The sequence below is a fragment of the Micropterus salmoides genome, unplaced genomic scaffold (genome assembly GCF_014851395.1).
Source record: "Micropterus salmoides isolate LMB-PRFRI ecotype aquatic unplaced genomic scaffold, ASM1485139v1 Ms_hic_scaffold_2, whole genome shotgun sequence".
Lineage (NCBI taxonomy): Eukaryota > Metazoa > Chordata > Actinopteri > Centrarchiformes > Centrarchidae > Micropterus > Micropterus salmoides.
The window spans coordinates 1,035,366-1,062,122 of NW_024041150.1; the positions used below are offsets into that span (position 1 = coordinate 1,035,366).

Consider the following 26,757-nt stretch of genomic DNA (forward strand, 5'->3'; position numbering starts at 1 on the left):
CAGACAAAATCAGCCAAACATCACATTTGAGCTAGCTCGCCAGCTCTATCCTGTGAATGTTTAACATGTTCGTATGACTTTATACGAGTTGTCAGTTTTCTCTAATTGTTTCAGCACTGCAGTATATGTCTCTTACTCAGTTGCAGCACTTGAATCTGAATGGTTTGCTTACTTCCCTGCTCACTGCTGTGTATTAAAATAACCACACATGCTGCAGTGCTCCTTTCAAGTCCTAGTCTCAGGATCAATAAGCCAGAGGTTTATCCAGCTACTACTAGACCTTTTTCACTGAACTCCTCAGGCGGGTTGTATCCGACACTGCTGCTTATTTTCCCTTCAAAAAACTTTTTGAACTCCTCCACATGTTTCCCAGCAATTTTCTGCACCACTTGGGTAATGCTGTTTAATTAGCGCTTGTATGCCGATGACTGCCACGCTTGTGCGAACTGTTTTCGTAGCCTTGTGTGGGATGTCTGCTCATTATCTCTTCACTGAATAATTGAATAGAGTCTTATTCTAAAATGAGATATCCATCACTAGGAACAAATTGATCGCTATGCTCATTAAGTGACTAAAAAGAAGTTCTGGTGTCTTTTTTTTCTTCAGAGAATAGTAACTTAAGTCAATATTGGAAGTGTTTAATTTGAAAGTACTTGATGATGATGAAGTGTTTGGTATTAATTAGTTGTGCCTCAGATGAAAGCTTAAAAAAAAAAAAAAATCAAACTGTTTTTTTCTTTTCAAGCTCTCATCGATGAACATTTAAATTTGCCAGGCTGCATGTCATCATGATTGACAGCTTTTTATTTATATAGTTTTCATTAAGTCAGGAACGCTATTTGATTAGTCTAAAAGATTGAAGATTGATGTATGAATTGAAGCTGGAAAATATCTGATTTATTTTTGATAAAGACTCTGTCGTCTTTGTTTTAGGAGTTTTTACTTGAAATAAAATTTAAAACTTTTAAGTGGTTAAAAAAAAAAAAAGCCACTGAGCAAAATCCATGCAAAGTTAATGTGTGACTTCATGGTTTTTGTAATTATCTGGCCACATTGGAAAGTCATTCCTCAGAGAGCCTCGCATATGCTGAAATCATATTAAGCTATTAGAATTATGTATCCATTAGCCTAACACTGCTCTGTTGATGTAAATGTTCTTTTCCGGTCGTATTCAAAAAATAATGTTTGCCCTCATCTCAGGAAATGACTCCCACTCGCCTTTTGAAATTGGAGTAGATTGAATGTAAAATGAAAGGATTATTTATCTGCTGGTGCAAAGCTGTTGTTTCGAGTCAGTAGAATAAGACACAGGTCAGACCATCATTACAGGGCGTCCTATCAGACAACACTACATTTCAGTGTTACTCATATGCAGCATTTAAATTACAAAAGAAAAGAAATACAATGAAGTAAAATGCAGCTTAATTGTGATTTGATTAAATATGCGTGATGGAGAATAGTCAAACCTGCCATGTTTATTTAAAATATCAATTAAATGAAGTCCAGTTTTTGTCTAGTAAAATAATAAAATGCTTCTGATGACTGCAGCAGCAATAAAACAAAAACTGATGTGGACACCTGTAGTGTCGCACCACGAGACTGCAAAGCAGCTTTTTCCCCCCAAGCTATCAGACTTTTAAACTCAAATTCATCCTCACCACTGCTCCACTGAATATAGTTTATTTCTGTTTACCATTTCTATGATTGCTTTTGTATTACTGTATGTTGTAGTTACAACCTTTACAACCTGTTGTAATTTCACAAACAAACCTACCTTGTACTTGTATTTAATCTCGTCAGGTACTGCTAAAGTATCAGAACTCTGCAGCAAAACCTGAATTCAGTCTTGTTCCTTCATGGGGCCCGTTCACCCTGCTATGAGCATATTAAGGAAGCCACTGTAAGGCCTTTCTCAACCACTACATGGAAGAACCAGATAGATACTGTTAAGGTATAGTAGAGGCCGTGTTCACCCTCATTACTGTTTTCACTGTGGAGGAGGGAGATCCTGTAAGGGAAATCATATCAGGGCATTAAATTGTGTAATGCTGTATATTAGATTAAATATTTTGGAAATTGGATTTAGTCATATTCCATTAGGTTTGAGGTTTCTGTCTGATCATAGCTGCGTGAAGTGTCTATAAAACTTGATAAGCAATTAAAGCACATTAAGCATCAACGTTTTGAACACAAGACCGATTGACAGATTGTTTGCAACAGCAACGAACAACAACTAATTCTTAGTCATTAATGATGAAGCACACACAGTGATATTTTTAGAATTTATAAATAAAAATTTTTGTGACTAACTAACTAATAATCCAGTTTGTCTCAATGCGTTTTCTGTTAGATCCAAAAGCTGTTCAGAGACTATTTCCACCATGACAGGAATATTGTTTATTTGTAAGTGAAATACAGAATCCCAGCCTGTTTTGAAAATGTTTATGTGCAAAATATAGTTTACTGGCAATTTCAAAGTAACAGTTGTGCTGTCAATCAATGTTGCATAACATGCTTTGTTGACTTACTGAAAAGATGCAGGCAAATTTGATCACTTCACCACAAAAGAGACTTTAGAAAGAAATCAGGAGACGGTGGAAATTATGTTAATTTGGCCCTGCTTTCAAAACAGTTTTGCAGAGAGAATTTATTATTACTTGTTTTTTAATGTGTTTATTTTATACATTTCCTTACTCATTCGTTAAACGCTGATCGTGTGTTTGTATTGTGTAACATACTTGTGCTTCCATTTTCAACTAGACAGAGATCTTAGACCGTAGATCTCCAGGGACCATCTTTGTTTTGAGAACATGAGTCTTGGTTTCAAAGCGGCAGCAAGAACCAGTAAGAGTAAAACAGTGATACAGATGATTTAGTGATGGAGGCGAGAGCAGCCAAATTTGGCTCCACACTTCACAGCCCGGCTCTCTAGAACCCACAGACAGGCTGAATCACACTAACAAGGACAAACTTTGGATCTGTGTGCTTATGTCAGCACGGCCCTCCAGCTACCGTTCACTGCCGCAGTCAATCCTGCATCAAGTGAGAGAATCCCGTCTCCAATAGAGCTAAAGAAAGCTTAGCTCTGCTCAATAGGATTGATTCTTTGTTATCCAATTTATTTTACTGAGCAGGAAATAAGATTCATTTGACACGGAGAAGGTAAATGCCAAAACCAGCAGAAATATTTTGCTGTTGTACATTAAGCTTAGCCAAAGGCCAATCAGGTAGAAAGCTTTAGATATGCTCCCGCTCTATTATTTATACCTTTTTCTCTGCTTACAACTCAGAAAGCTGACACTGCGTTGTCCCACTTTACCTGAACCAGTCTGATATTTCTCTGTTTTCTCTTCTGCTAAGAAATTGTCTTTATCGTTCATCATCTTACCTGTCAAATGACTTCTGACCATGGTTTTGAAGTGGCTAACAGTGTGTGGGATTTCTGGTTCCTTTTCACTTGACAATAGTTTTTGGTCCTACACACCAGTAAACAAGCACAGTTTTTGTTTCAGCCAGAATTTAAAACCATTCCTTTCTGGGCAACATCAGTCCATTTCAGTCCAGGCTCCGGTTCATCAGAGACACTGTCAAAAATGTTATCCATCTCCAGTCCAATGAAATTGTCGAAAATCTTGTTTTACACCAAAAACATCCAGCCCGACAATGGATGTTGCCATCCCTAGAGTGTAAGTTTTAGTGGCATCTAGTGGTGAGGGTTGAGAAATGCAACCAGCAGCTCACGGTACATTCACATGCACCTCAGATGGTCCCATTTTCTGAGTCGTGAAGTCGTTCTTCTGATTCCTGTGTGTGTTCATGTGCTCTTAATTTGGAATGTGGAATCAACATGGACGCTGCTGTTGGACTAGCACTATCAGAGCATATAAACAACACACAGACATGTAGTTCACTCTACATGGAAAGCAAACTAACCGTTATAATCATATTACAAATGACATGTTTGCAAAATACACTGAACAAAATTATAAACGCAACACGCCCCTATTCATCATGAGCTGAACTCAAAGATCTAAGACTTTCTCTATGTACACAAAAGGCGTATTTCTAGTGAGCACTTCTTTGCCGAGATAATCCATCCACCTCACAGGTGTGACATATCAAGATGCTGATCAGACAGCATGGGTATTGCACAGGTGTGCCTTACAGATTTTGACAGATTTGTGAACAATATTTGAGAGAAATAGGCCTTTTGTCTACATAGAGAAAGTCTTAGATCTTTGAGTTCAGCTCATCATGAATGGGGGCAAAATCAAAAGTGTTGCATTTATAATTTTGTTCAGTGTATGTTTATGTGATTTTGCACGAATCAGAGTTCTGTATACTTCTTTATGTCCCATGTACCCTTTATTTCTAGTTTTGAAATTAAAGATTTAAGGAGGAAAAAAAAGATTTGGATTATTCCGACACCACTTGAATGCACTGCTCACCCCTCCCTTTCCAAATGCGCAGCAGAAGCTACGGTGGCCGACAGACTCTGTTGGCTCTAAATTATACGTGGTCCTCCATTAGTCCAAATTTCTCTTACTTCTAATAAACCAGTTGACCACGACTACTACTACTAACGGTACTTGTTGTTTGGGCTACTGTAGAAACAGGGTGGCGCAACATTTCTAAGGTAATAAAACATATCAGTTTATTATGTAAGGTCATTTTACACCACTGAAAACATAGTTATGTATATTATATTGCATTTCTGTCAATAGATCCTCCTAAATATTACACACAGAACCTTTAACCCCAAGAGGTAAACAGTCATGCAGATAGTTTTGGTTTTATTTGATCAGATTTGGAGATTTTTTTTTTTCTGCCTCCACCCAATGTGGCGTTGAATACAGTTTAATTTGTGGTGCTCACAGCATTGACCAGTTACATTTACAAAACTCAGTAGCAGCAATGTGTCTTTTCAGAGACTGCGTCCACCCCTTACTCTGTATATTCAACAATACATCTCAGGAAATTCAGAGGGGCTTTTTTGGGAGAACACTGCAATTAAAAGAAGGCTTTGGAAAGGCTCTTATCAGAGGTGTGAGGGAAGCGTTGCTGCTGCCACAACATCCGGGTGCACTTGACATGTCTGTGGCTACAACAAGTAAACATGTAGGAATTTTCCAGTTGCTACACAGCTCTGTGGGATCGCTGCCTTTTAAATGTGTGTGCAGGCAGCTCCGGGGTGTGACTGAACACGTCGTAGGCACAGAGACTCTCTGAGCTGCCAGAGGTTCTGAGCCAAACTTCACTTCAAACTTGACTGGTTATGAAACCCACTGAATCAGAGTCCTTAAAGTCCTTACAGCAGGCCTACACACACACACACACACACACACACACAGAAGCACCAATACATATCCATATGGATACTATAGCCATACGCACACACACAAACACTCACACGCTCACACACATGCACACTTACGTCTTTGCTGGTCCTGAAATAGCTCTCAGCCTCCCACTCTCCCTTATATAAGCTCCTACCACAGAGATCTGCTGGTGAAGACTGGGGTGTGTGCAAGTGTGTGTTAGTGCATGTGCCTGTTTATGTGTGTGCACGTGTGCGCCTCTGTCTGTGCGAATGCCAATGTGTGGGCAGTAGGAGTGTCTTGAATTTTGTGTGTTAAGTATGTGTGGAAACATTTGTATGTGTTTCTGTCAGTGGGCTTCAGCTGGTAATGCAGTGTGCGGCGAAATAGAAAATAATTTCTTGAAGGAGAAATGTCTATTTTTGTAGTTTTGGCCGTCGGCTTATATGATGCCTCTGAGATTTTGTGACATCACAGTGCAGTCTGTCAGGGCAAGCAACACATGCAGTCAGACAGTGGGATAAGTTATAAACAACCCCTGTTTTGACAGTTATCTGAACCAATCTTCAAAGGAAAGGTTCATATTGTCCATTACATTTAAAAACTCAGCTACGGCAAGTTCCACAGGTCACAATCACAGTGATTTTAAATAAATGATATACGGTAGGGCTCTTGATTTTCTACATTTGTTCAAATTATTTCAGCTTATTTGTTTTTATTGTAAAAAAAATAAATAAAAATTACTACTATTACTACTAAAAAAATACTATTTGTAGTACAACCAGTCTGCAGTTTACCTGTTCCATAGAGGGACACTGGTGCATACACACCTCTCCTTTGCATTTTATCCCCATTTTTCCCATTGTATTACCAGAAACATATTTTGAGCTGTCTTTGTTGCAGACACACCTTGTTTATTGTAAGCCATTAAAAACAGTGCCTTCTTGTAGAGAGCAAAGCAACAAGTGTTGCGGGGATATCAATCCCTTTCAGTAAATTAATTTTTTTCTGTTAAAGCTGACAAAAACTGAAAAGAATGATCTTTAATTATATTATAAAACTGGGAATTCATTTACTGCACCTGTTTTGTCTAAAAGCTCTTGTTGCTCATCCTAATAGAGATAAGAGGTTGCAATCGCCATATTAACTTAGGAATGTAAAAATTCATAGGAGGAATCTCTGCCATAAACCGGCAGTACTTAACTACTTACCCATTGGTGGTAGTGTATGTTTTTATTGGACTTTCTGTGTGCAAATTCAGCTGGAAATCCTGAACTGAATCTTTCTGAGACAAAACCTCCCGCCCCTGCTGTGGGAGCTCCTCAATGCCTCCGTCTCATCTCACTGAGGTGCAACACAGAGCACCTTAACAGCTCTTTTGTGCTGACAGCCGTAAAACTGTTCAACGCCTCCCCAGAGGTTACTGAAGCAAAGCGCCTGCTGTGTTTATGTGAACAATACTGTATTGTTATCTGGACTAAATCGCATTTTTATTTGGATTCTGTAAAATCTGTTTAAAATTTGTCCTTAATTATGATCTGATGATGATACTGTAGATGTAAAGACAACGCTCATGTACATCATCTTTTGGTGCAGTGCCAAGTTTGCAACAGTTTTAATTATTTTGGATATTTGCCAGTACATTTGGCTCTGGCACTGATTGGCACGGACTAACAGTATCAGGTTCGAACTCACAGTGTCATGGCAACATGAGTCTCTGCACATGTGTTTTTGTGCATTAAAATGTGTGCGTAGGAGTCTGCAGGCTGGTAAAGCGAGCCTCCAAAGAGTGTATGTCAAAAATGTGATATATTATATTTGTGTGTAAGGCAGTGTGTAGGATACGGGGTCAACCAATGACATTGGCAGGATGCTGTATGTTCTTGTGTCTTATACACTGTACATGTGGAAATCAATATTTTCCTGCATGCCAAGCAAGTAGGCATGTGTGTTAAGGCAAACAGCTATGTGGTTGGTTAGCAGTGTTTGTGTCGTAATGCAAAAACACTAATGGCACTTAAAGATGCTTTAATCAATCACAAAAGCGGATTGGAAGAAAAAGAAAAGTAATTTTTGTTAGTATTGTTTGTATTTTTAGTAATTTAATAAAAATCATTTAAAATATTAATCCAGCAAAATCAACAAACATTTTCTGTGTTTTTCTCTGTTTTATATCGCTGTGAAATTAATTTGATATTTTTGGCGCTTGGATTTGGTCGAACAGAACAAGCAACGTGAAGACGTTAGCTTTGGGCTCTGGGAAGTTGTAATGACAATTTTTCACAATTTTATGACATTTTATTGACACACTGATGGTCCAGTTAATAAAAAGATCATCAGAGAGTATGTCAAATTAGATTATTTATTATTTGCCTCTGTAGTTTGTTGGTTAGTTTTGGTGTTATTCGCTCAGGTTTTGAGATCTCTGCCTCATCAGCTCCAATACAGTTGAAGTAAAAAAATCAACAGTACCTTATCTTTCCAGAAAATGTAGAAGCTAAATCCAATTTCAGACTTGCTAAATCAAAATTACTACACAGAAAGTAAAACATTTTGATTTATCATAAATGATTTGACATTGTATTTTATTTTACAACTTTTCATTCGATTTTTACCTTTTCTAGCAAAAATGGGTGTAATAATGTCTCTTTTACTCTGAATAATCCCCAGACTGCACTGTGAACAGTTTTTATCAGAACTACTTTCTACTTCAAAAAATAGTTGATAAAACTACTGCAATGAAAATGGCAAAGTCTGTGAATAATCAATAATTACATCCCTGCAAAGAGAGATAAATACGTAAGCCACAGACGTCACTGTGATATCAGTGAGATGCATTTTATTGTATTTATGCGTCTGTGTTGTCTGCTGCTCTGCAAGGACATGTTTTATTGAGATTGCTTTACAGGAAACATGACTGGATTTGAATCCACTGATTATTGTTAAACACAACACACAAGGGCAGATATTACAGACATTCACAGGGTCATGTCCTTAAAAGTCCTCATTTGCCTCTCGATGCTATGAATCATTACACACTCTGAACCATGCTCTGTTATTTACTGGACTGTTCATGCACCACAACTGCCAATATCAGATTTTGTATTTGGAGGCAGAAACACATTGTTACTGCTTTCTGCCTGTTTGTCATTGACTGTATATTTTTATTTTTACAATGTTTTTCCAATATTCAATTATTCAATCTCCGCTGTCTCGCCCACTCTCCTCCTTCCTCTGTTATAATTAGTTGTGCATGTGAATATAAAAAAATCAACCTGTGTATTTTTAAGTAGCCTAATAGGGCTTTTCACACTGCATATTCTAAACCCAGGGCAAAAAAGGTTTGGGCTATACGATTTACTCTGCACTTTACTAGACCTGGGTCATATGTCCATTGGAACATGTTTTTACATTATGTTTATATTCGGTTTACTTTAACCCCGTTATACACTGGCACTGTTTAGCCCCGTGTTTATTGTTTTTCAAGGGATAGCCCCCCAAATTTAGGGCTAACCCTGCGCTGGATCAGGGCCAGCAAGCCCTATAGGCTAAAGTCGGGGTTAGCCCACTTTGCAATGTGCCAGTATTATGCAGTGTGAAAACTTTCTGGGACTAACAGGAGGACTAAGCCTGGGGCTTAGAATGAAGAATGCTTTTAGTCCTGGCCTGTGCAATGTGAAAAGTCTCGCCAAAAGTGTGTGGACGCAATCATACATATTTTCTGTTTTGTTTTTTATAATAACAATTAAGGATGATCATAATGTTAAAGCATAGATGAATATTTTAAACAATAATGTGTTTCCAAGACTCTTTTTTGTTACAGCATAACAATTTGTAGGGCTCAGCGATACCACAATATGGGGTTTCTATCCGACATCAAGTAAAACCAGCTCCAGAATCAACACTATTAATACTGATTCAGATATGTTTTATAATCAAAAGTGTCCTATATTTAATGATGTAGGGGACAACCATGTGTCCTTAATTATGAGGTAAATGCATTATGAATAGGTTACTTCTGAATACACATACATTCTCCATTTTACTGTCTACTGTTAATTAGATGTTAAAACGCAAGACCTCCCAACCTTAAAGAGATGAAAGACTTTTGCCAGTTTGGTGGGGCAGAACATTTGCCTGCAAAGAGCGTGACCTTAACTAAATACAATGCCAACTTTGACTGCAAGCCAGGCTTTATCGCCCAATATCACTGCCAAATCTCACTAACGCTGACAAAGAGCAAATCTCCTGAGCCTGGTTCCAAAATCTGATGGAAACCAGAAGACGAGATAAGGTTGGCAGCTGATTAATGCCAATGGTTTAGGACTGAGTATTGCATAATGGTGTAATGTTCGGCGTCCACGTACTTTGGGCATTGTGGTGTATATTCAAAAGTGGCCTCATTTGACTGTAATCCTGGTTTGGTTTTATTCACCCTCCACTGAATTGCCCACTCTCTTTCCCTTTTCTCCCACTACCTCTTTATTCTCTCTCCTCTTCTTTTCCCTCCTTCCTCTTCCTCTCTTTTCATTTCTCTCCATCTCTCCCACTCTCTTCTTTCTTTTTCTCTGTCTCTCCCTGTCGCTCCTGCTCTCTCCCTCTCTTATCCCTCCCCCATCTGTGGGAAGCTGCCGTTGTGCGCATGTCGTCGATGAGTCAATTTGTGGAGGCAGTGCACGCACGCACACACACACACACACACACACACACACACACACACGCGTATCCTGTCTCCCACGAAGGCATCTGTTTCAGTCTGTCTCTCTGTGAGATGCAGCACCAACAGAGGAGAGAGGGGGAGACAAACAGAGGGAGGGAGGGATAAGAAAAGAGAAGAGAGAGGAAGGAAACACAAATCAGAGAGAAAGAGGAGAGGGAAGAAGAAGAAGGACTGAAATTAAAAAGACTGGAAAACAAGTGCAGCCAAGACAGGACAAAACCTGATGGATGAGGATAAGATGCTGCTGCATCTGAGCGTCTCTGCCTGACTTCTGAGGAGTTTGGGCTCGGACATGACAGAGATGCAGCGTCCAAGTGTTTGAGCCTAAGCATCTCCAGTTTTGTGTGTGTGAGAGTGTGTTAATGTGTGTGAAGCCATGGCGAGCGCTCAGCCGGGGGTCCACGCATTGAAACTCCAGCCTCCCTCCGTCTCTCACACACTGAGGAACGGAAGCAACTTCATTAAATGGGACGAGGTAAGGGCACTGATTTTCTTTATTGTAAGTGCTTAATGCCAAAATACAGAAGCTTTTTGTTTTTTTTTGCTTTTATACTCCTATAAATTTGGGGATTTATTTTTATTTTTGGTAATGTCACAATATTATCAATATTATGCCCAATTTCACTGTATCCAGTTGAATTGAATTTGAGTGAGAGAAAAGGAGGAGGAAGAGGAGGAAATGTGCCATGTTGTCAGATGTGTTTACTATTCATTTGTTGATTGAGCTTTGGCAGTAAGTACCTGTGGATTAGATGCCAGCAAGACAAAAGGAGTGTGTGTGTGTGTGTGTGTGTGTGTGTGTGTGTGTGTGTGTGTGTGTGTGTGTGTGTGTGTGTGTGTGTGTGTGTGTGTGTGTGTGAGAGAGAGAGAGAGAAACGCCACTGTGGTCAGTTTCTTCGCTGCCACCTGTTGGTATGGAATTCATTAATATACATTTACTGTACTCTGAGTGCGTGTGTGTATTTAAATGTGAATAAAACACACATGCAGATCTCTAATGCTGTCATGTGCACAGTCAAACACATAATAATTATAGGTATGTGTGGAGTGTGTGTGTGTGTGCGCGAGTGTGTGCGTGCGTTGGTATGCTGGAGTACGGGCCCTGACTATGAGAAACGTGCGGTTGCCGGTTACCATGGTAACTGGCATGGTTACCACCACCTAAACAGATCTGATGTGTGTGTGTGTGAGAAAGAATGGATGTTTGATTGGCTGTGTGTGTGTGTGTGTGCGTGTGTTTGCGTGAATCAATGTCACTGCCGTACAATATCACGCGCTAATCCAATATACTGTTGAATCTGCTCGCCATGATTGAGCCTTGTGTGTTTTCATATTTGAATTTCTTGAATTTGAGCTTTGCGAAAAATAGAATTGGTTGCCATGCCAACAAGTGACAACCAGGCATCTAGTTAACCATCTTTTGTTTTGATATGTATGCTGCACTGAAGGAAAAGCAGTTCAGGCAGAAGAATCCATGACCTTTTCAAAACACATGCAAAGAAATATACAGAACGTTATAAGCGCTGACACCGATACAGATATTGTAGCACACAAAGAGATCCAGCCAGGATGAAATAACAACTGGAGTCTTAAAGCTGGTCACCATGTCATATGTTAAACCTCTCATAGAAACTGTAGATCTATTTCTAATTTCTAAATAATCCCAAAGTTATTGTATAACTCTGAACAGACGCAACATTTTATGTGGAATGAGATATCTGTTCCTGGAGCTGCCGTAACAAGTGAATTTCCCAAGTGCTGGATCAAAAAAGGCGATCATGTCTTATCTTATCTTGTGCTCTTCCTTTAATGTTTTAATGACACGTTCCTCTCCATAAATATGACAGGACTGGTTGTCGGTTCCAACATCTTAAAACAACTAACTGTATGTTTTGTTTCAGTACCTAAACCCAAAGTAGAGTCTTATCGCTCAGTGAAAAATAAAGGTGTAGAGGTCCTTTGCTAGCCTTCATCTCACGTAGCAATCATAATTTGCGTTAAATGCTAACGTCACCTGTTATGCATCATGCGTACGATGCATAACCTTAACAATAACAGTTATTTCTTTGTCATGACAGTAATTTTTCCCTAATCTTAGTCAGCTAGTTTAATTCCCCATTTCTTTTACCTATTTTAAAATTACCTATTTTGTCCTTTATATGAAGTCATATTGTGTCCATCCGGATGCTGCTTTGAACACGTGGAAAGATGAGGACAGATTTCAGTTTTAACGCAACACTGTCTTGTTGAGCATTAATCTTGTTTTGAGCACAGATTAGCTCCGTCCTGGTTCCCATTCTGTAGACCTAATTGTTATAAAATGTTTATTTTGGTTGCAGCTTTGGTTCCATGCAGCTTAGGTTGCTGAATTCAAGTTATATTTGACCACATGAAGCATTGTTAACTTCTAATCTTTGCTTCTGGACATCTCATTTTGAACCAGCTGAAAGTTGGAAGCAATTTGATTCTGAAATTTTAATTAAGTCAAAAGAGTTTCCACTATTATCTCTAAAATTAAACCTCGTCCAACTTGAGGCTATCAAAACCATTTAAAAAAACACTAGTTTAATTGTATATACTATATTTACGTAATGCCTAAGACAGTTTTGCTAATTGGATTTTCACAGAGTCATGCATGCATTGCTTTGTTGTGTGTTTATTTGTACATTTGTCTTAATTCTTGCCTCATTCTTGTTATCTTTTCATTCTGACTTCATTTTGGCTGCAAGCTTAAAGACATCATATTCTTTAACTCCCCTTATGGCTGCCATACTTGCTGCCAAGATTTGTATGAAATAATTTTAGGACTCACACAGCTTAACCCCTGTTTATACTAGATTTAATAGCATCTGAATTTTGCTGAGTGCACACTGTTTTTTTTACACTTTTCCCCACATGAACTGGTCCTACGACGCCTCATATTAAGTGCAAAGGCTTTTCAAACAGCAACACATCAGGACAGCTGCATGGCCTTATTCCACCTGGAGCCAATTACAAACTGTCATGGTGGGTTACTATGGCAACAGGGACAATTGTTGGATGTCATGACAAGTGAACTGAACTTTAGTCTGTAACATGTTACGCTGTGTCCACTCGCTCAGTGTTCCCTGTTTAATGAGCACATTTGAAAGTTGACTTTGGTGTGAGAAGGGAAAAGGAGATCTGGACTTTTATGATCATCGCTTTGCACCGCAGAGTTGCGTAAGGCCCTGATCAGACAGTGAGAGACGTCTTTTTCCAGTTGTTTTCTACAGTCAGTAAGGGTTTTGTGTGTTCCTCTTGCATCCTGGGCGCCTGTCATTTTAGATGCCCTGCGCGCCTTGTGTTTTTGCAGGAGTGCTGTTTTTTGCTCTGAAAACCTCAAGTTGAAAAAACTTGAGACCAGAAAAACGCCCAACGTCATTTATATTTTTTTCCCGTTGTCCAATCAGTATAGATTTGTGAATTTAGGCTAAGTATATGTAACAATAAGCTTCTCTTTTTTTAAATTGTAGGCTTCAACACAAAGCAAAATACAACTGGTCTGATCAGGACCTAATAGTATTTTCACCTTTTCTACTGAAAACACACAATAATGACCTATTCGCCTTTTTGTTTTATTGTGGGAATTTTTGAGTCTATAGTATAGTGCAGAAAATGTTTGCTCTTTGAAAGCTGTTTACTGTTACTGTCATGATCTTTTGATCTTTTTCACTTTATATCTTTCTCTTTAGGATCTGTCCACCGTGACTCCAGTGACTCTACATGTGGATCAACATGGATTTTACCTCTACTGGACTGACCAAAACAAGGTTGAACACACATACACTGATTTGCCTCTTCATGTGGGCCCATATTGTTAATTAGCCAAATGATGTGGAACAAATTTAACTTCATCCTTCATCCTGAGTAGTCAAGTCATCAAAAATGGGATTCAATTCAATTCAATTCAATTTTATTTATATAGCGCCAAATTGCTACAACAGTTATCTCACAGTGCTTTTCATAAAAGAGGAGGTCTAGACCGTACTCTTTGATGTTATTTACAGAAGCCCAACAATTCCCACCAAGAGCAGCACTAGGCGACAGAGGCAAGGAAAAACTGGTTTTAGACTTGGGTCAAAGACTAATTACATGTTAGTTGAAATATAGCAGAGCCATGGTTCCTTTCCTTTCACTGGTGGGTTGACAGCGAATAAAACTGACTACAAATTAACTTTAAAAATGTTTTTTCGTTTAGTAAGCTCCATGATGCTGAGGTTTTTTTGCTTTTACATTGCATTATACGAGAACTGTACAGACATACCGCAATGAAAGGCTGTAGAAACAATAGAATATGTATTATAAAGAGCAATAATATAGACAGCATGTGATCATTGATTGTCACAAACACACACACTCACACACTTTCTCTTCAGGTGGGCTTAAATCCTTAGCAGGAAACAGGATGAAGCATTTACCTCCCAGTAAACAGCTGACTCTGTGTGTGTGTTTGTGTTTCCTTTAGGAGACGGAGTTGTTGGACCTGACTCTTGTAAAAGATGTCAGAACGGGGAGAAGCACCAAAACACCCAAGGTACTCCGCTTCATCTTTCACCCTTGATTCAAGTCAAGTCTATGCTATCTCTAACCTGTATTACCTCTCCCCTGCTCTCTTCTACTCGCCAACTGCATCTCTGTGACCTCTTACTCAATGGCTGCTTATGCTGTTTTAATTATTCAGTTTTCAGTAATTTAGTGCTTGTATTATTCTTTTATTGTGAGTTTGGCTTTTCTGTACAACAAATGAATCTTTTATATGTTTGTCTTATTCTTTTACTGAGATTTTGTACTTTTATTTATATTTTTCTACTATCATATGTTCGGTGTTGATGTCCTGTGATTATGTTTGATCTTTCTACCTCTGGAAAGCTTTTTGTGTATGTTGCTTGAAAAGTGCTCTATAAATAACAAATAATGTGATATTGTTCAGTGGCAGCTACAGCCACACCACTTTCCACCTGACTGGTGTTCCTTGAATGATTTTAAATCATGATTACAATGGCTGCTTCACAAATTTCCCAATAATCCCCTCCCTCTGTTCCTCCACTACCTCCACCTTTATTTTGTCACCCAGATATTGATGTTGATATTTTACGTTGATTTCTGTAGCAGAAGAAAAGCTCCTTAAAAGCTGAAAACTCACTAAGTCTCATCAGTCTGTGCAGGGGAGGGAATTAAAGTTATTGTAATGACCACAAAATTTGTTTAAAAATACATTAAGAATGTTTTAATTCCAGCATTGAATAAATTCAAGAGTCAAATTTGTGGAAACTAGGTCCACTAATAAAAAAGGTAAATGAAGGCATGCTTAGACTGTTTCATGGTGTATTTGGAGTATTCACTTTATTTCGATGATATGGATCAAAGGTGCCTGAGATTTTTTCATGACTAAATCAATGTTGTGTATTGAACATAATGGATAGTGCAGGGCCAATCTTTTGTGCACTCCATTGGCTTTTTGCACGGAATCAGCAGAGTTTTTGCGCTAAATAGCACATGTCACTTTGCCAGCTTAAAGTGCCAGCTTCTTCAGCCAAGAAACAAACACCACATGTAATATTGGCATGGCAAACAGCATGCACATGTCTTTCAGATATTTTGTCATAACTACGTTCAAATGTAATAATATTACTGTACTGCATGTGTGCTGCAGGCTGTCCTAAAGTCAAGAGTTTTGCCGAGGTGGTACATAGACCCCAATGATACATAGGTACACAGACCCAGTTTAAACAGCAGTTTAAAGGGTGTTTTATGTTGAACCACCTTATATGTCACAGATTTTAGTAGTTTAGAATAAGAATCATTACCACAGCCTCTACCAGCTGATAGTTTCTAATGTTCCACCTGCACTCAGTTAAAGCAGGTTTCCACACCCTCGCCAGTACATAACATGCAGCACACCGGCTCCGTTTGTTACAAATATAAAATTTCACATTGGATGTAATTATCTGTGAGACCTAAAATGCTCTTACCATAAGAACAGAACACTTTGTCCATAAGCAGATGAAGCCAAATGGCCTCCACCTCCCCTCACCTCATCGGCCTCCTCTGTGTGTGCGCCTCCAGCATGGCTTTGCTTCAGCTGACAGCTTTTATTCTGTGTCGTCCAATAGGAGGCCAAGCTGCGGGAGCTGCTGGATGTTGGGAATCTGGTTGGCCGGCTTGAGAACCGCATGGTTACCGTGGTTACGGCTTCAGACCTTGTCAACGTCAACCAGCTCAACTTCATTGCTTCACAGGAGGACGAAGCTAAGGTAATGACTGAGCTCACCACAGTGACGATGTCAGGGACTGACGGTGATGGAAATGATGATGATGATGATGATGATGATGATGATGATGGAGTGTCTGAATTCGCTAGGTGTGGTGTGAGGAACTGTTCTCTCTGTCTTCCAACCTGCTGAGCCACAATCTCAATAGAGACCACAGTCTGTTAAAAGCGTGAGTATACACCCACACACACACACACACACACACACACACACATGCGTGTACACACTTTATGCACACTTTTATCTTTAGTCTATTTGGTGGATAAGTCTAGATATTCTTTATCTTTCTTATTGTCAATGACATACAAATCCAAAGTAAAGACCAAAACTAACAATGAATGTACCATTCATGTTCACGCTTTCTGTCTGATCGGGGCCTGATTCTTCTTTGGTCCCCAGGTTAAGAACCACTGCACTAGAGCATCAAATGTGTATTAATCTGCTTCTGAAGATGGTCACCAACAAAGCACTATTTCCTCATGTTTACATGTTTGCTGAAAACCACAATTCCAAGCTTTTTTTAGATTTCAAAAATGAAGCTATATTTGTGACATATTTTTTAAAAGATATGCATCTTCAGCAGGAACAAAGAGGCTTGAACTGATGCATTGTTATTTTTAATCCTTTTATGGGATTTGATAACAGAAATAAAAATGTTGGTCAGATTATAGGTCATATATAAGTCATATCCTAAAAGCTAAGTTTTAATGGTTCTTTGATTTTATATTTTATAAACTCTAAATTTTGTTCTTAAGAAGAATTTATTTAACCAGACAATAAATCCACTGTAAACAGTCGACCAAGTTTTTTAATGACCAATGCCAATATATATAGAGCAGTGCAGTAACCCCAATAACAAAACTTCATGTATAATTCCATTATTCCATGCAGAGTACAGTCTAACATACATGATTATCTTAACCAGTGACGTGTTCTTTTCAATGGATTTTTTTTTGTAATTAATGAAATATAAACATAAATTGAGGCATAACCCAATTTATTTTAAAGGCGATGGACTGGCGACCTGTCCAGGGTGTACCCTGCCTTTCGCCCAATGCCAGCTGGGATTGGCTCCAGCGAACCTGTACGCAGGATTGCCGATGGATGAATTAGATTTCAGAACATGACTGGTCTTTAATAGAAAGTGGGGAAAAGTAGTTTAGCACCATCTCTATAGTCTAACAATATATATTTAACGATAGCCAGTAATGCTGTTTGATTAGATCAGCTGTCCTTTAGGATGATATATTGGCCTTAATTGGCCGACTGATTAATCGGGCTATCACTAATATTTACATCAGATTACAGATTGAAATCTCCAGAATACTCCTACTGTGACATAAACTGTATGTCTTCTAGGTGTCCATGAAATGACAAAGAAATCAAATTTATCTCTTCAAGGCCAGTGCTAAAACGTTGTTGTCATACAGCTCTGAACTTGTCCTCTCTTTGTTTCAGGTACGTCAGATTAACTCTCCAGCCGAACGCAGAGGGGAGAATCCCTGTCAAGAAGTGAGTGCCTGATTATTATTACTTTCCTAATCTTTAATCAATGGCTCTGTGTTAACTTTGAGGCACATGTTACATAAGATGGTTGAGCATGTGAGAAAATAGCCCGACGAAATCTGCAGAGACGTGCACAAACTGAAACTTTGCTCTTTCCTGTCCCTTGCTTCCAAAAATAAACTTAATTCCATGTGCACTTGGGAAAGCAAAAACAGGGACAGGATTCATGAAGGTGCTTAATTCAGCACTGACCTGGTAATCAACTACTGCCAGAGCATGAGATGGATAATACAGTGATGAAGGAAAGCTGTATTTTAGAAGCAAACCAGGAGCTGAATTAAGGCCAGTTGATAATCTTGGAAGTCAGGGGAGGAAAGGTGAAGTTTTAAGAATGTAAGAGGGTTTAAAGTTTGGGTAGTTGAAGGAGGGTTCAAGGAGAGGGTTTGGGGTAGTAAGGACAGTAAGGACGTTCAAATTGTTCGTGTAACATTTGTTGAAGCGACATATTTAGAGTAGGTTTAGGGAAGATAGATTGTGATAAAGGAAGTTTCGTGGAGTTAGAGACAGGTATTTGGGGATGGGGAGGAGAAATTATAAGAAGTCTAAATGTAGGTTTTGAGTTGGTGACATGTTGTGGTTGAGCTGATAATGGTGTGATGTCATTGTCTATTGCAGCATTGTTCGACTGTTTTCATCAGACAGAAAGAGAGTAGAGAATTCCCTGGAGAATTGCAGGCTGCCCTACGGACGGGTAAGCACTTCAGATAAGTTTGTATTATTATTAGTGTCAGTTAAACAGTAGATACACATTAGAGTTTAGAGTTTAACCAATTAAACTTTACCATGGACACATGTTTTGAAAAGCCCTCTCTTTGGATAAGACACACATACACATACACTGTCTTTTTCAACTTTATCCTTCTCTCGCCCCTTTTGTATTTGCTATTGAGGCTTTTATCGGATGCTTTTTGTCCAGAATGTCTCACAGTGCATGGAGGGGTGAAATGAGCTCAAATATCTGGGCCATCAAGTTTTGAAGCAACAAGTGAAAAGCAGAAATGTAGGAGTCGGATTCTTTGCTCAAACAGAATCTCACATTGATTATTCCTCACAGAAAGATTTTTTTACTCCTCAGAGGTCACCACTCAATGCATGCTCGGTAAAATGGGCGGAGCGAGAATACATCCGGGTATTTACCTGTACTTGGCTAAATGTGGACTTTTCAATTGGAACAGTACTTGGGCTGCGACTGATGACGTTTCAGAAGTCCACAAGTACAGACAGCTAATGTCTTTGACACTGGCAGTTTCTGTTCTTGCAAATGTAAAAATGTCCATGTCCTTTATATTTGACAGGGTGACAGTATCAAACTGGAGGACTTCACACTCGAAGTTTACAGGAGCTTTTTGGACAGTCTGTGTCCTCGTCCTGAGCTTGGCAACATCTTTAAACTGCAGTAAGTATTTAGTAAATCTTTTACCTCATTTACAGCTACAATTGCTGACCTCACATCAGCCCAAAGACAGCTCAATGTTGAACAAGCTACTCTGCAAGATAAGCGTGTTGTTATTAGATTCAGGCCATTTTTGGTGTCAAGAATGTTAAGAATAATGAATAAATATTCATCCACACAGAGACAGATTAAAGAGAGGCTGTATCTTTAACTTAAACATTATTATCTCTGTTGTTTTCAGAACATTTAGTCAGGCTGCAAGTAATTAAAATGTTGGTTAATCTGTTTATGATGATAATTGGAAACAACAACGACTGATTGTTTCTAATTTAAACAGAAATTATTTTTTTCTCTAGGGTAATGAAATAGGTCTGTTTATTTGTCAGCTTTTAGTTCAATTAAATTCAATTAAAGAAGGCCAAGCTTATGTGAAAATAACATGGCAAAACATGTGGACCTCATAAACTATATTGGACATCATATATTTTAATACTTTTAAAGGATAATGTAAGATGTTTTTGAGGATCTGTAGACATCCTGTAGCACCCTATGACCCTGCTCTGCTCTGTAGAGGAGGGGATGATGGGACACTGTCAGTCGATCAGATGACAGAGTTCATCAACAACAAGCAGAGAGACCCGAGGCTGAATGAAATCCTCTATCCGCCTCTTCGTCCTGCACTGACAAACTCTCTGATGGAGAGGTACCAACAGGACCAGGCACTGCTGAAGCAAGGTGCACACACACACACACACACACACACACACACACACACACACACAAACACACATACACACACACACACACTGTTGTTGTAGTCTGACATTGCTAGATATTACTTTGAAACACATTTGTTACAGGAAATGGGATCCGGTGTTAATTTAAACAATACAATTGTGTTTCAAGATTCACTATATTTCAAAAAACCTCAATATGATTTCACTATTATACAATATTAAGTATTTATATGTTCCTCTGCTTTTAGCTAAAAAATATTTACATTAGGCATAAGAAGAGAAAAAACACAACATTTCAGTTTATATTTGTGTTTAATCTGTATGTGGTTTTATTTGTCTAAATGTGACCATCAGCAGATCAACACAATCATATAGGTAGATATTAACTTTTCTGTCAAGTTTAATAGGCTGTGTTTTCAAAACTAAAATATTAGAAAACCAACAAGCTGCCAAGAAAGACTCTACAAGGGACCCTTAAGGGTGCATAAAATATTTATACCAAAGGAAATGCCACAAAGATGAATTAGCTCACTCTGATGCTTTATCCTTTTTTTTACCCTTTTTTTTGTTGGAATGTGTTTCTTACTGTTATTTTAATATTATGCTGTGTGTGTGTGTGTGTGTGTGTGTGTGTGTGTGTGTGTGTGTGTGTTTGTGTGTGTTTATGTAGGATTCATCTCTCTCCAGGCATTCTCCAGTTTTCTGTCCAGTGAAGAGAACGGAGTCATCCCACCAGAGAAACTGGATCAGTCTGAAGACATGAGCTTCCCCCTGTCTCACTATATCATCAACTCATCACATAATACATACCTGACAGGTGTGTGCGCACACACACACACACACACACACACACACACAGACAAATACTTTATTTATTTTAAATTTAACCCTTTCAGTCCCAGAACAAAACTGCATTTTTGTACTGCTGCCATTTATCAGCCTCTTTTATTAGCTTCAAATATGGATTTTCTTATTCAGTTCAATAACCAGGACTGCTTGAAAATGAATATTTATTCGATGTTTGTGAAGATTTTTAGTCATCCAGGTCATAGTTAACCATGAAGGGTTGAGTCAAGGACAACTGGACTTGGTTGAAGATACTTGAAAATGTTTTGCCTCTCATCCTCGAGATTTCTTCAGTTCTGACTGACTGGCAGGGAATCCCAGCCATTAAACCCTCTGTGGTTGTTGTCTAAGTGATGGATACCGCTTGGTTCATTAGTGCTCCTGGCTGTTGTACCGTCATTATGGTCGTTAAGAGTCACTTACATATACATTTACTCATTTGGCAGACGCTTTTATCCAAAGCGGCTTAAATTTACAATCATTAACAGAGCATAAAATACAGCACAAGATCTACAACTGACAATGCATATTAATAAAAGCAGCAATAAATACCAGTAAGCGCTAATGGCACATATCGCACCAATGGGGTAACTACCTAGGGAAAGAAGTTAGAATTAACAAAAAGTGCAATCAATACAAGATAATTGTAAGGGATAGAAGAAGAAGAGCACAGGAAGTGCATGTTAGATGTTAGGAGTTAGAGGTGTTATAAGAGGAAGTGTTCTCAGAAGAGATGAGTTTTCAAGAGCTTCTTGAAGTTAGAGAGGGACGCCCCTGCTCTGATGGCGTGTGGAAGCTCGTTCCACCATTGTGGTGTCACAGATGCGGACAGCTGGGACTGGGATTGCTTTGTGTGTAGGGGTGGCAGAGCCAGACCGTGTTCGTTGGAGGAGCGTAGTGGCCGAGAAGGAACGTAAACTTGTACTATGGAGTTTAGGTAGTTGGGTGCAGACCCAGTAGTCGCTCTGTATGCAGCATTAGTGACTTGAATCTGATTCTGGAGGCCACGGGTAGCCAGTGGAGGTCACACAGTAATGGAGTGACATGTGTCCTTTTGGGCTGATCAAAAACCAGACATGCTGCTGCGTTCTGAACCATTTGTAGGGGTTTCACCACACAAGCTGGAAGACCCGCTAGGAGGGCATTGCAATAGTCGAGGCGAGAGATAACCATGACACAACGGCGGCACAACCGAGAGACAGCAGCAACGTGGTCTGAAAAGGACAGCTGGTCATCAATCATGACACCCAAGTTTCTCACCAACCTGGGTAGAGTGATGGTTGAGGAGCCAATTTGTAGTTTGATGTTATGGTGGATAGATTGTTTGGCTGGAATGACCAAGAGTTCAGTCTTAGGGGGCTTTCACGCCTACCTCATTTGGTCTGGACTTTCGGACTTTTCAGTTTGGTCCGAACCAAAAATACAGGTGTGAAATCTCCCCCGTACCACAGTCCGGCACAAACAGATGAAATTTGGTCTGACGAAAAGAGGTAGTCTCGGTCCGGATCAAACTGAACCATGGTTCGGTTTGTTTCTGGTGTGAAAGTATTTTTTGGATGGTTCGGACTTTCAGACCATTTACAGGAAGTTCGGCGTTTGCCATGTAAACCGGAAACAAACAAATGCACGGAGAAATGAGGACACAATTATAAACCTCCCGTGACAGATCATCTTCAAATAAGAGGGCCATTATAGAAGCACACTGCCACCCATCCCTTTAGTCTCTCCTCAAACGGAGGAGCAGAAGGACTGCTTGCTGTCTTCTCCTCCTGTCCTGTCGGCAAAGTTATAATGTTCGCACAACGAGGACGTTTAATTGCTACTAGCCTTCAGTATAGTTGGTGCTGCAGGTAGTAATGCCATAATAATAACAATATAGTGGTGGCAGATATGCAGATGTTCATTTTTTCTTCATTCATTCTTGTCAAAGATACCTGCTGAACTGTTTAATAAACCAATCAATGTCAAGTATAGAGAGACGCAGCCCACATAGATGACAACAAGACGCAAGTGTGTCATGTAAAGTCCTTTAGTGCGGTCGCAGAATTGCAGTGTGAAACCAAACCAAAACTAAACAAATGTATCAAAATGTATCAAAACATGACATTTTGTTCGGACCTTGGTGCGGACTTTCAGATGTGAAAGCCCCCTTAGAGAGGTTTTGTTGAAGGTGCACTGAGCCTTGGGGTACACCTGTGGAGAGGCAGTGGGAGGAGGATAATTGTCCTTGCCACAAAACATTGTTGGAACGCCCCGTGAGGTAGGATTCGTACCACGGGAGTGCTTTACCCGAGATGCCCATTGCTGAGAGTGCGGATAGGAGGATCATGTGATTGACTGTGTCAAAGGCAGCTGATAGGTCAAGCAGGATAAGAACCGAGGATTGGGCGGCAGCCTTAGCTGACCATAGAGCTTCTGTTACAGACAGAAGAGCTGTTTCAGTAGAGTGGACACTCTTAAAACCAGACTGATATGGATCTAGGAGGTCATTCCATGAGAGGAATTCTGAGACCTGTTGGTAATTGGTAGAAGAGAAACTGGCCGATAGTTCTCAACTTGAGTTGGGTTGAGTGAGGGCTTTTTAAGCAAGGGTGTAACCCGAGCCCTTTTGAAAGTGGTCGGGAAGGTTCCTGAAGCCAGAGAAGTATTTATCACATGAGTGATTGCCGGGACCAAAGTAGGAGATATGGCTTGGAGGAGATTCGTAGGAATTGGGTCCAGTGGGCATGTAGTGGGACGGCTATGGGTCAGGAGTTCTGATACTTCGTTCTCCGTGAGAGGAGTAAACGAGGAGAGTGAAGTGCCATTGTACTGGGATGGCAGAGGAACAGATGTAATAGGGCTGCTACATGTTAGCCTTGGTGTTGAGCCTTTTGCGCCATTTCCTGAGGGAGATGAAGGGAGACATGTATAAGGACTGCTACCTGGTTTTCCTGTGCTGTGTTCACACAGTGGGAGCTGACCAGGGCAGGAATAGAATGGTTGATTTTGAGTGATTTAGAGAATTGGCTAGTTGTATCCGCCACTTTGCCTGTGAAGAACGCAGCAAAGGTATCAGCAGACAAGTTTGTGGGTGGAGGAGGATTTAGGAGCATTTTAAAAATGGAAAATTAATTTCAGTGAGTCAGCGGCACTGCTTATTCTGTCATTATAGAACGCAGTTTTGGCAGCACTGATGCTTGTTGAGAAGGAGGATAGGAGCAGTTGGTAGCACTTAAGGGAAAGTCTAAACGATCTTGATTGGCATTGTCACATGAGGCAAAATGTGAGTGTCTGTTCAATCTCCTGGGAAGTGATGAAGGGACTGTAAAGGCCAACTCTTTGAACCAGTTGAGACAGAAGAAGGACAAGCAGGAAATGTGTAGGTTGAAATGCGATGCTACCAAGCAGACCAATCACAGTTCTTGCTTTGTGTTTGCGTTGCTGTGACGTGTAGTTAAATTAGTTTTTGGGGGGCGTGCGTCAGGCTATGGCAAAGGTTACAGGGCTATGCATAGACTACGGCATAGATTTGACACAGAATTATAAATTGGCCTTAAGAGGGGGTGGTAGACGCCATCCCCTGTTGAGAGATGGTATCTCTACTTTGGTGTAAATGGTTTCTTTTACTCCTCTTGCAAACCGTTAAGTTTATTGTCTTTATCCTGACTTTTTTGAGTTTGTTTGAAAATCTTGATTGTAAATTATAAAATCAATAAACTATGTAAACAAAGGACAACAAATAACCATTATTATTATTACAAGCTTTTATTGATTCACAGAATATAATGTTTATTTTGACAACGTGAACAAGAGGTATCAGTGTAGTTTGCTGTTGTCATAATGTCTTAATTTCTTGTGTTTTAGCGGGCCAGCTGGCAGGGAGCTCCTCAGTAGAGATGTACAGGCAGGTGCTTCTGGCTGGATGCCGCTGTGTGGAATTAGATGTGTGGAAAGGACGAACGGCTGAGGAGGAACCTGTCATCACGCATGGGTTTACCATGACATCAGAAATCCCTTTTAAGGTGTGTACACATGTAGTAACACAAGTCCCTTAAGCTTCTGATTAATTTCACAGAACAGCTTGACAGAAGGTCATTTTAAATACCAATTTAGCAATTCCTTGCCATTTAAACAAGTTAACTAGAGAATTTGAGTTTAATGAAATTCAGTTAAAATCAAACGGGCCTTATTGGCATGGGAAACAAACGTTTACATTGCCAAAGCAAGTAATTGCTCGCCTTGCTTCTGTGACTACTTCAAAATGCTGCTGCCAGACTGTCAACAAGAAAGAGCAAATGTGATCACATCACACCAGCTCTCAGATGCATCCTCTCTGCACTGGCTGATTACAACATTTCACACATTACCCGATCTCTCTCTTCCCTCATTTCATTTCTCTCTTGTTGTTTGAAATAAAGTCATAAAATGCCCAAAATGTCACAAAACTGTATTTGTGTCTACAAACCTCTCACGTCATCTGGCACAGGCTTTCACATTCTTCCAACTACCAATTCATTAGTTGACGAAGCTGCTTTTTGGTTTTTATGGTCTTCGCTGTTGGAATATGTTTGTATGAGTTGTGTTCCAAAATAATAGGTGTGTAGTCTGAAAACACACTCATGTACATTTGATTGTACATTTCTCTTTTTGTGTCTATGTTTATGTTTTAACAGTATCTCCTCTGGAATGAAATATGTAATAAAAATATTTTGCTTGCATGCTAACTTTCTTGCTACTGTCTGATGTCATTTTGTTATTAGGAAGTGATTGAAGCTATTGCAGAGTGCGCCTTCAAGACTTCACCTTTCCCTGTCATACTCTCCTTTGAAAACCACGTGGACTCGTGAGAACCTCTGTCATTATTAATTTGTTTATTTATGTGACAATTGATCTATGGGTTACACTGTAAGAAATCTATCTATCTATCTATCTATCTATCTATCTATCTATCTATCTATCTATCTATCTATCTATCTATCTATCTATCTATCTATCTATCTATCTATCTATCTATCTATCTCAGTTTGAAGCAGCAGGCTAAAATGGCTGAATACTGTCGATCTATTTTCGGAGATGCGCTGTTGATTGACCCTCTGGACAAATATCCTGTAAGTAACACACACAGGACAAATGTTATATTAAACATTTAGTAACTGTTGAACAAATGCATATTGTGTGTTCTAAGTTAACTACAACCAGCGATTGTCATCTCCATTGTGTATGTAGCTGGAGTCAGGCGTCCCCCTGCCCAGTCCTCAGGAGCTAATGGGCAAAATTCTCATCAAGAACAAGAAATCCCACAAACCCTCCAATAACACGGACACCAAACGACTGACGGATCAACCTGCCAATCAGAGCAACGAACAAGTGTGTCCTAGCAACAACACGGGAGGTAAGACACAAAGACTTTTTCAGCCTAGAAATGCATGTGAAAAGGGTTTGGCTGTGACACACTGACAGTCTTTTTATCAAAACACAAAACAGACTATAATGACTCAGGCTGCCAGAACTGCACATGGCTGGAAAATATTAGTACAGAGATTTCAAGCCTTAATTTAGTGGCAATAATAATGAAATAGAGTTTTATATTTGAATCTTTCAAACTGTTTTCATACAGCAAATATGAGTCACCACCAAATTAGCTTCATTTTGAAAAGGTAGTGATGGCGTCAGCGCTGCCACTGGTGGCTGCTGTTGAGAGATTTAGACAACAGAGATTATTTTTACATATTTATTGAACAAACTGACGGAGAGAGAGAAGAAGGATTTGGAGAAAGAGGGCACAATGTGACAAATATCATCGGCTGAGCGTCATTAATTTCTATTTTTTTATTTAAAAGACTGCAGGAATATCATAAGCTTGGCGTTACAGAGTTTATTTTACTGTAGCTTAGAAAAACAT

At 39.4% G+C, this 26,757-nt stretch overlaps 1 protein-coding gene across 1 annotated transcript in view; it reads left to right on the forward strand.

The window, feature by feature from the left end:
- Nucleotides 1–10,086: 10,086 nt before the first annotated feature.
- LOC119913412 (1-phosphatidylinositol 4,5-bisphosphate phosphodiesterase beta-1) overlaps nt 10,087–26,757 on the forward strand; it is a 32,494-nt gene continuing 15,823 nt past the window's right edge. Inside the window, exons 1-14 of the mRNA XM_038732827.1 lie at nt 10,087–10,513; nt 13,752–13,829; nt 14,525–14,593; nt 16,173–16,313; nt 16,421–16,500; nt 17,790–17,843; nt 18,513–18,588; nt 19,193–19,293; nt 19,862–20,025; nt 20,698–20,844; nt 24,720–24,877; nt 25,616–25,698; nt 25,879–25,963; nt 26,082–26,247. Coding sequence (XP_038588755.1) covers nt 10,415–10,513; nt 13,752–13,829; nt 14,525–14,593; nt 16,173–16,313; nt 16,421–16,500; nt 17,790–17,843; nt 18,513–18,588; nt 19,193–19,293; nt 19,862–20,025; nt 20,698–20,844; nt 24,720–24,877; nt 25,616–25,698; nt 25,879–25,963; nt 26,082–26,247 — 1,501 coding nt within the window. The 5' untranslated portion in view covers nt 10,087–10,414. The remainder of the gene's footprint in view (nt 10,514–13,751; nt 13,830–14,524; nt 14,594–16,172; nt 16,314–16,420; nt 16,501–17,789; nt 17,844–18,512; nt 18,589–19,192; nt 19,294–19,861; nt 20,026–20,697; nt 20,845–24,719; nt 24,878–25,615; nt 25,699–25,878; nt 25,964–26,081; nt 26,248–26,757) is intronic.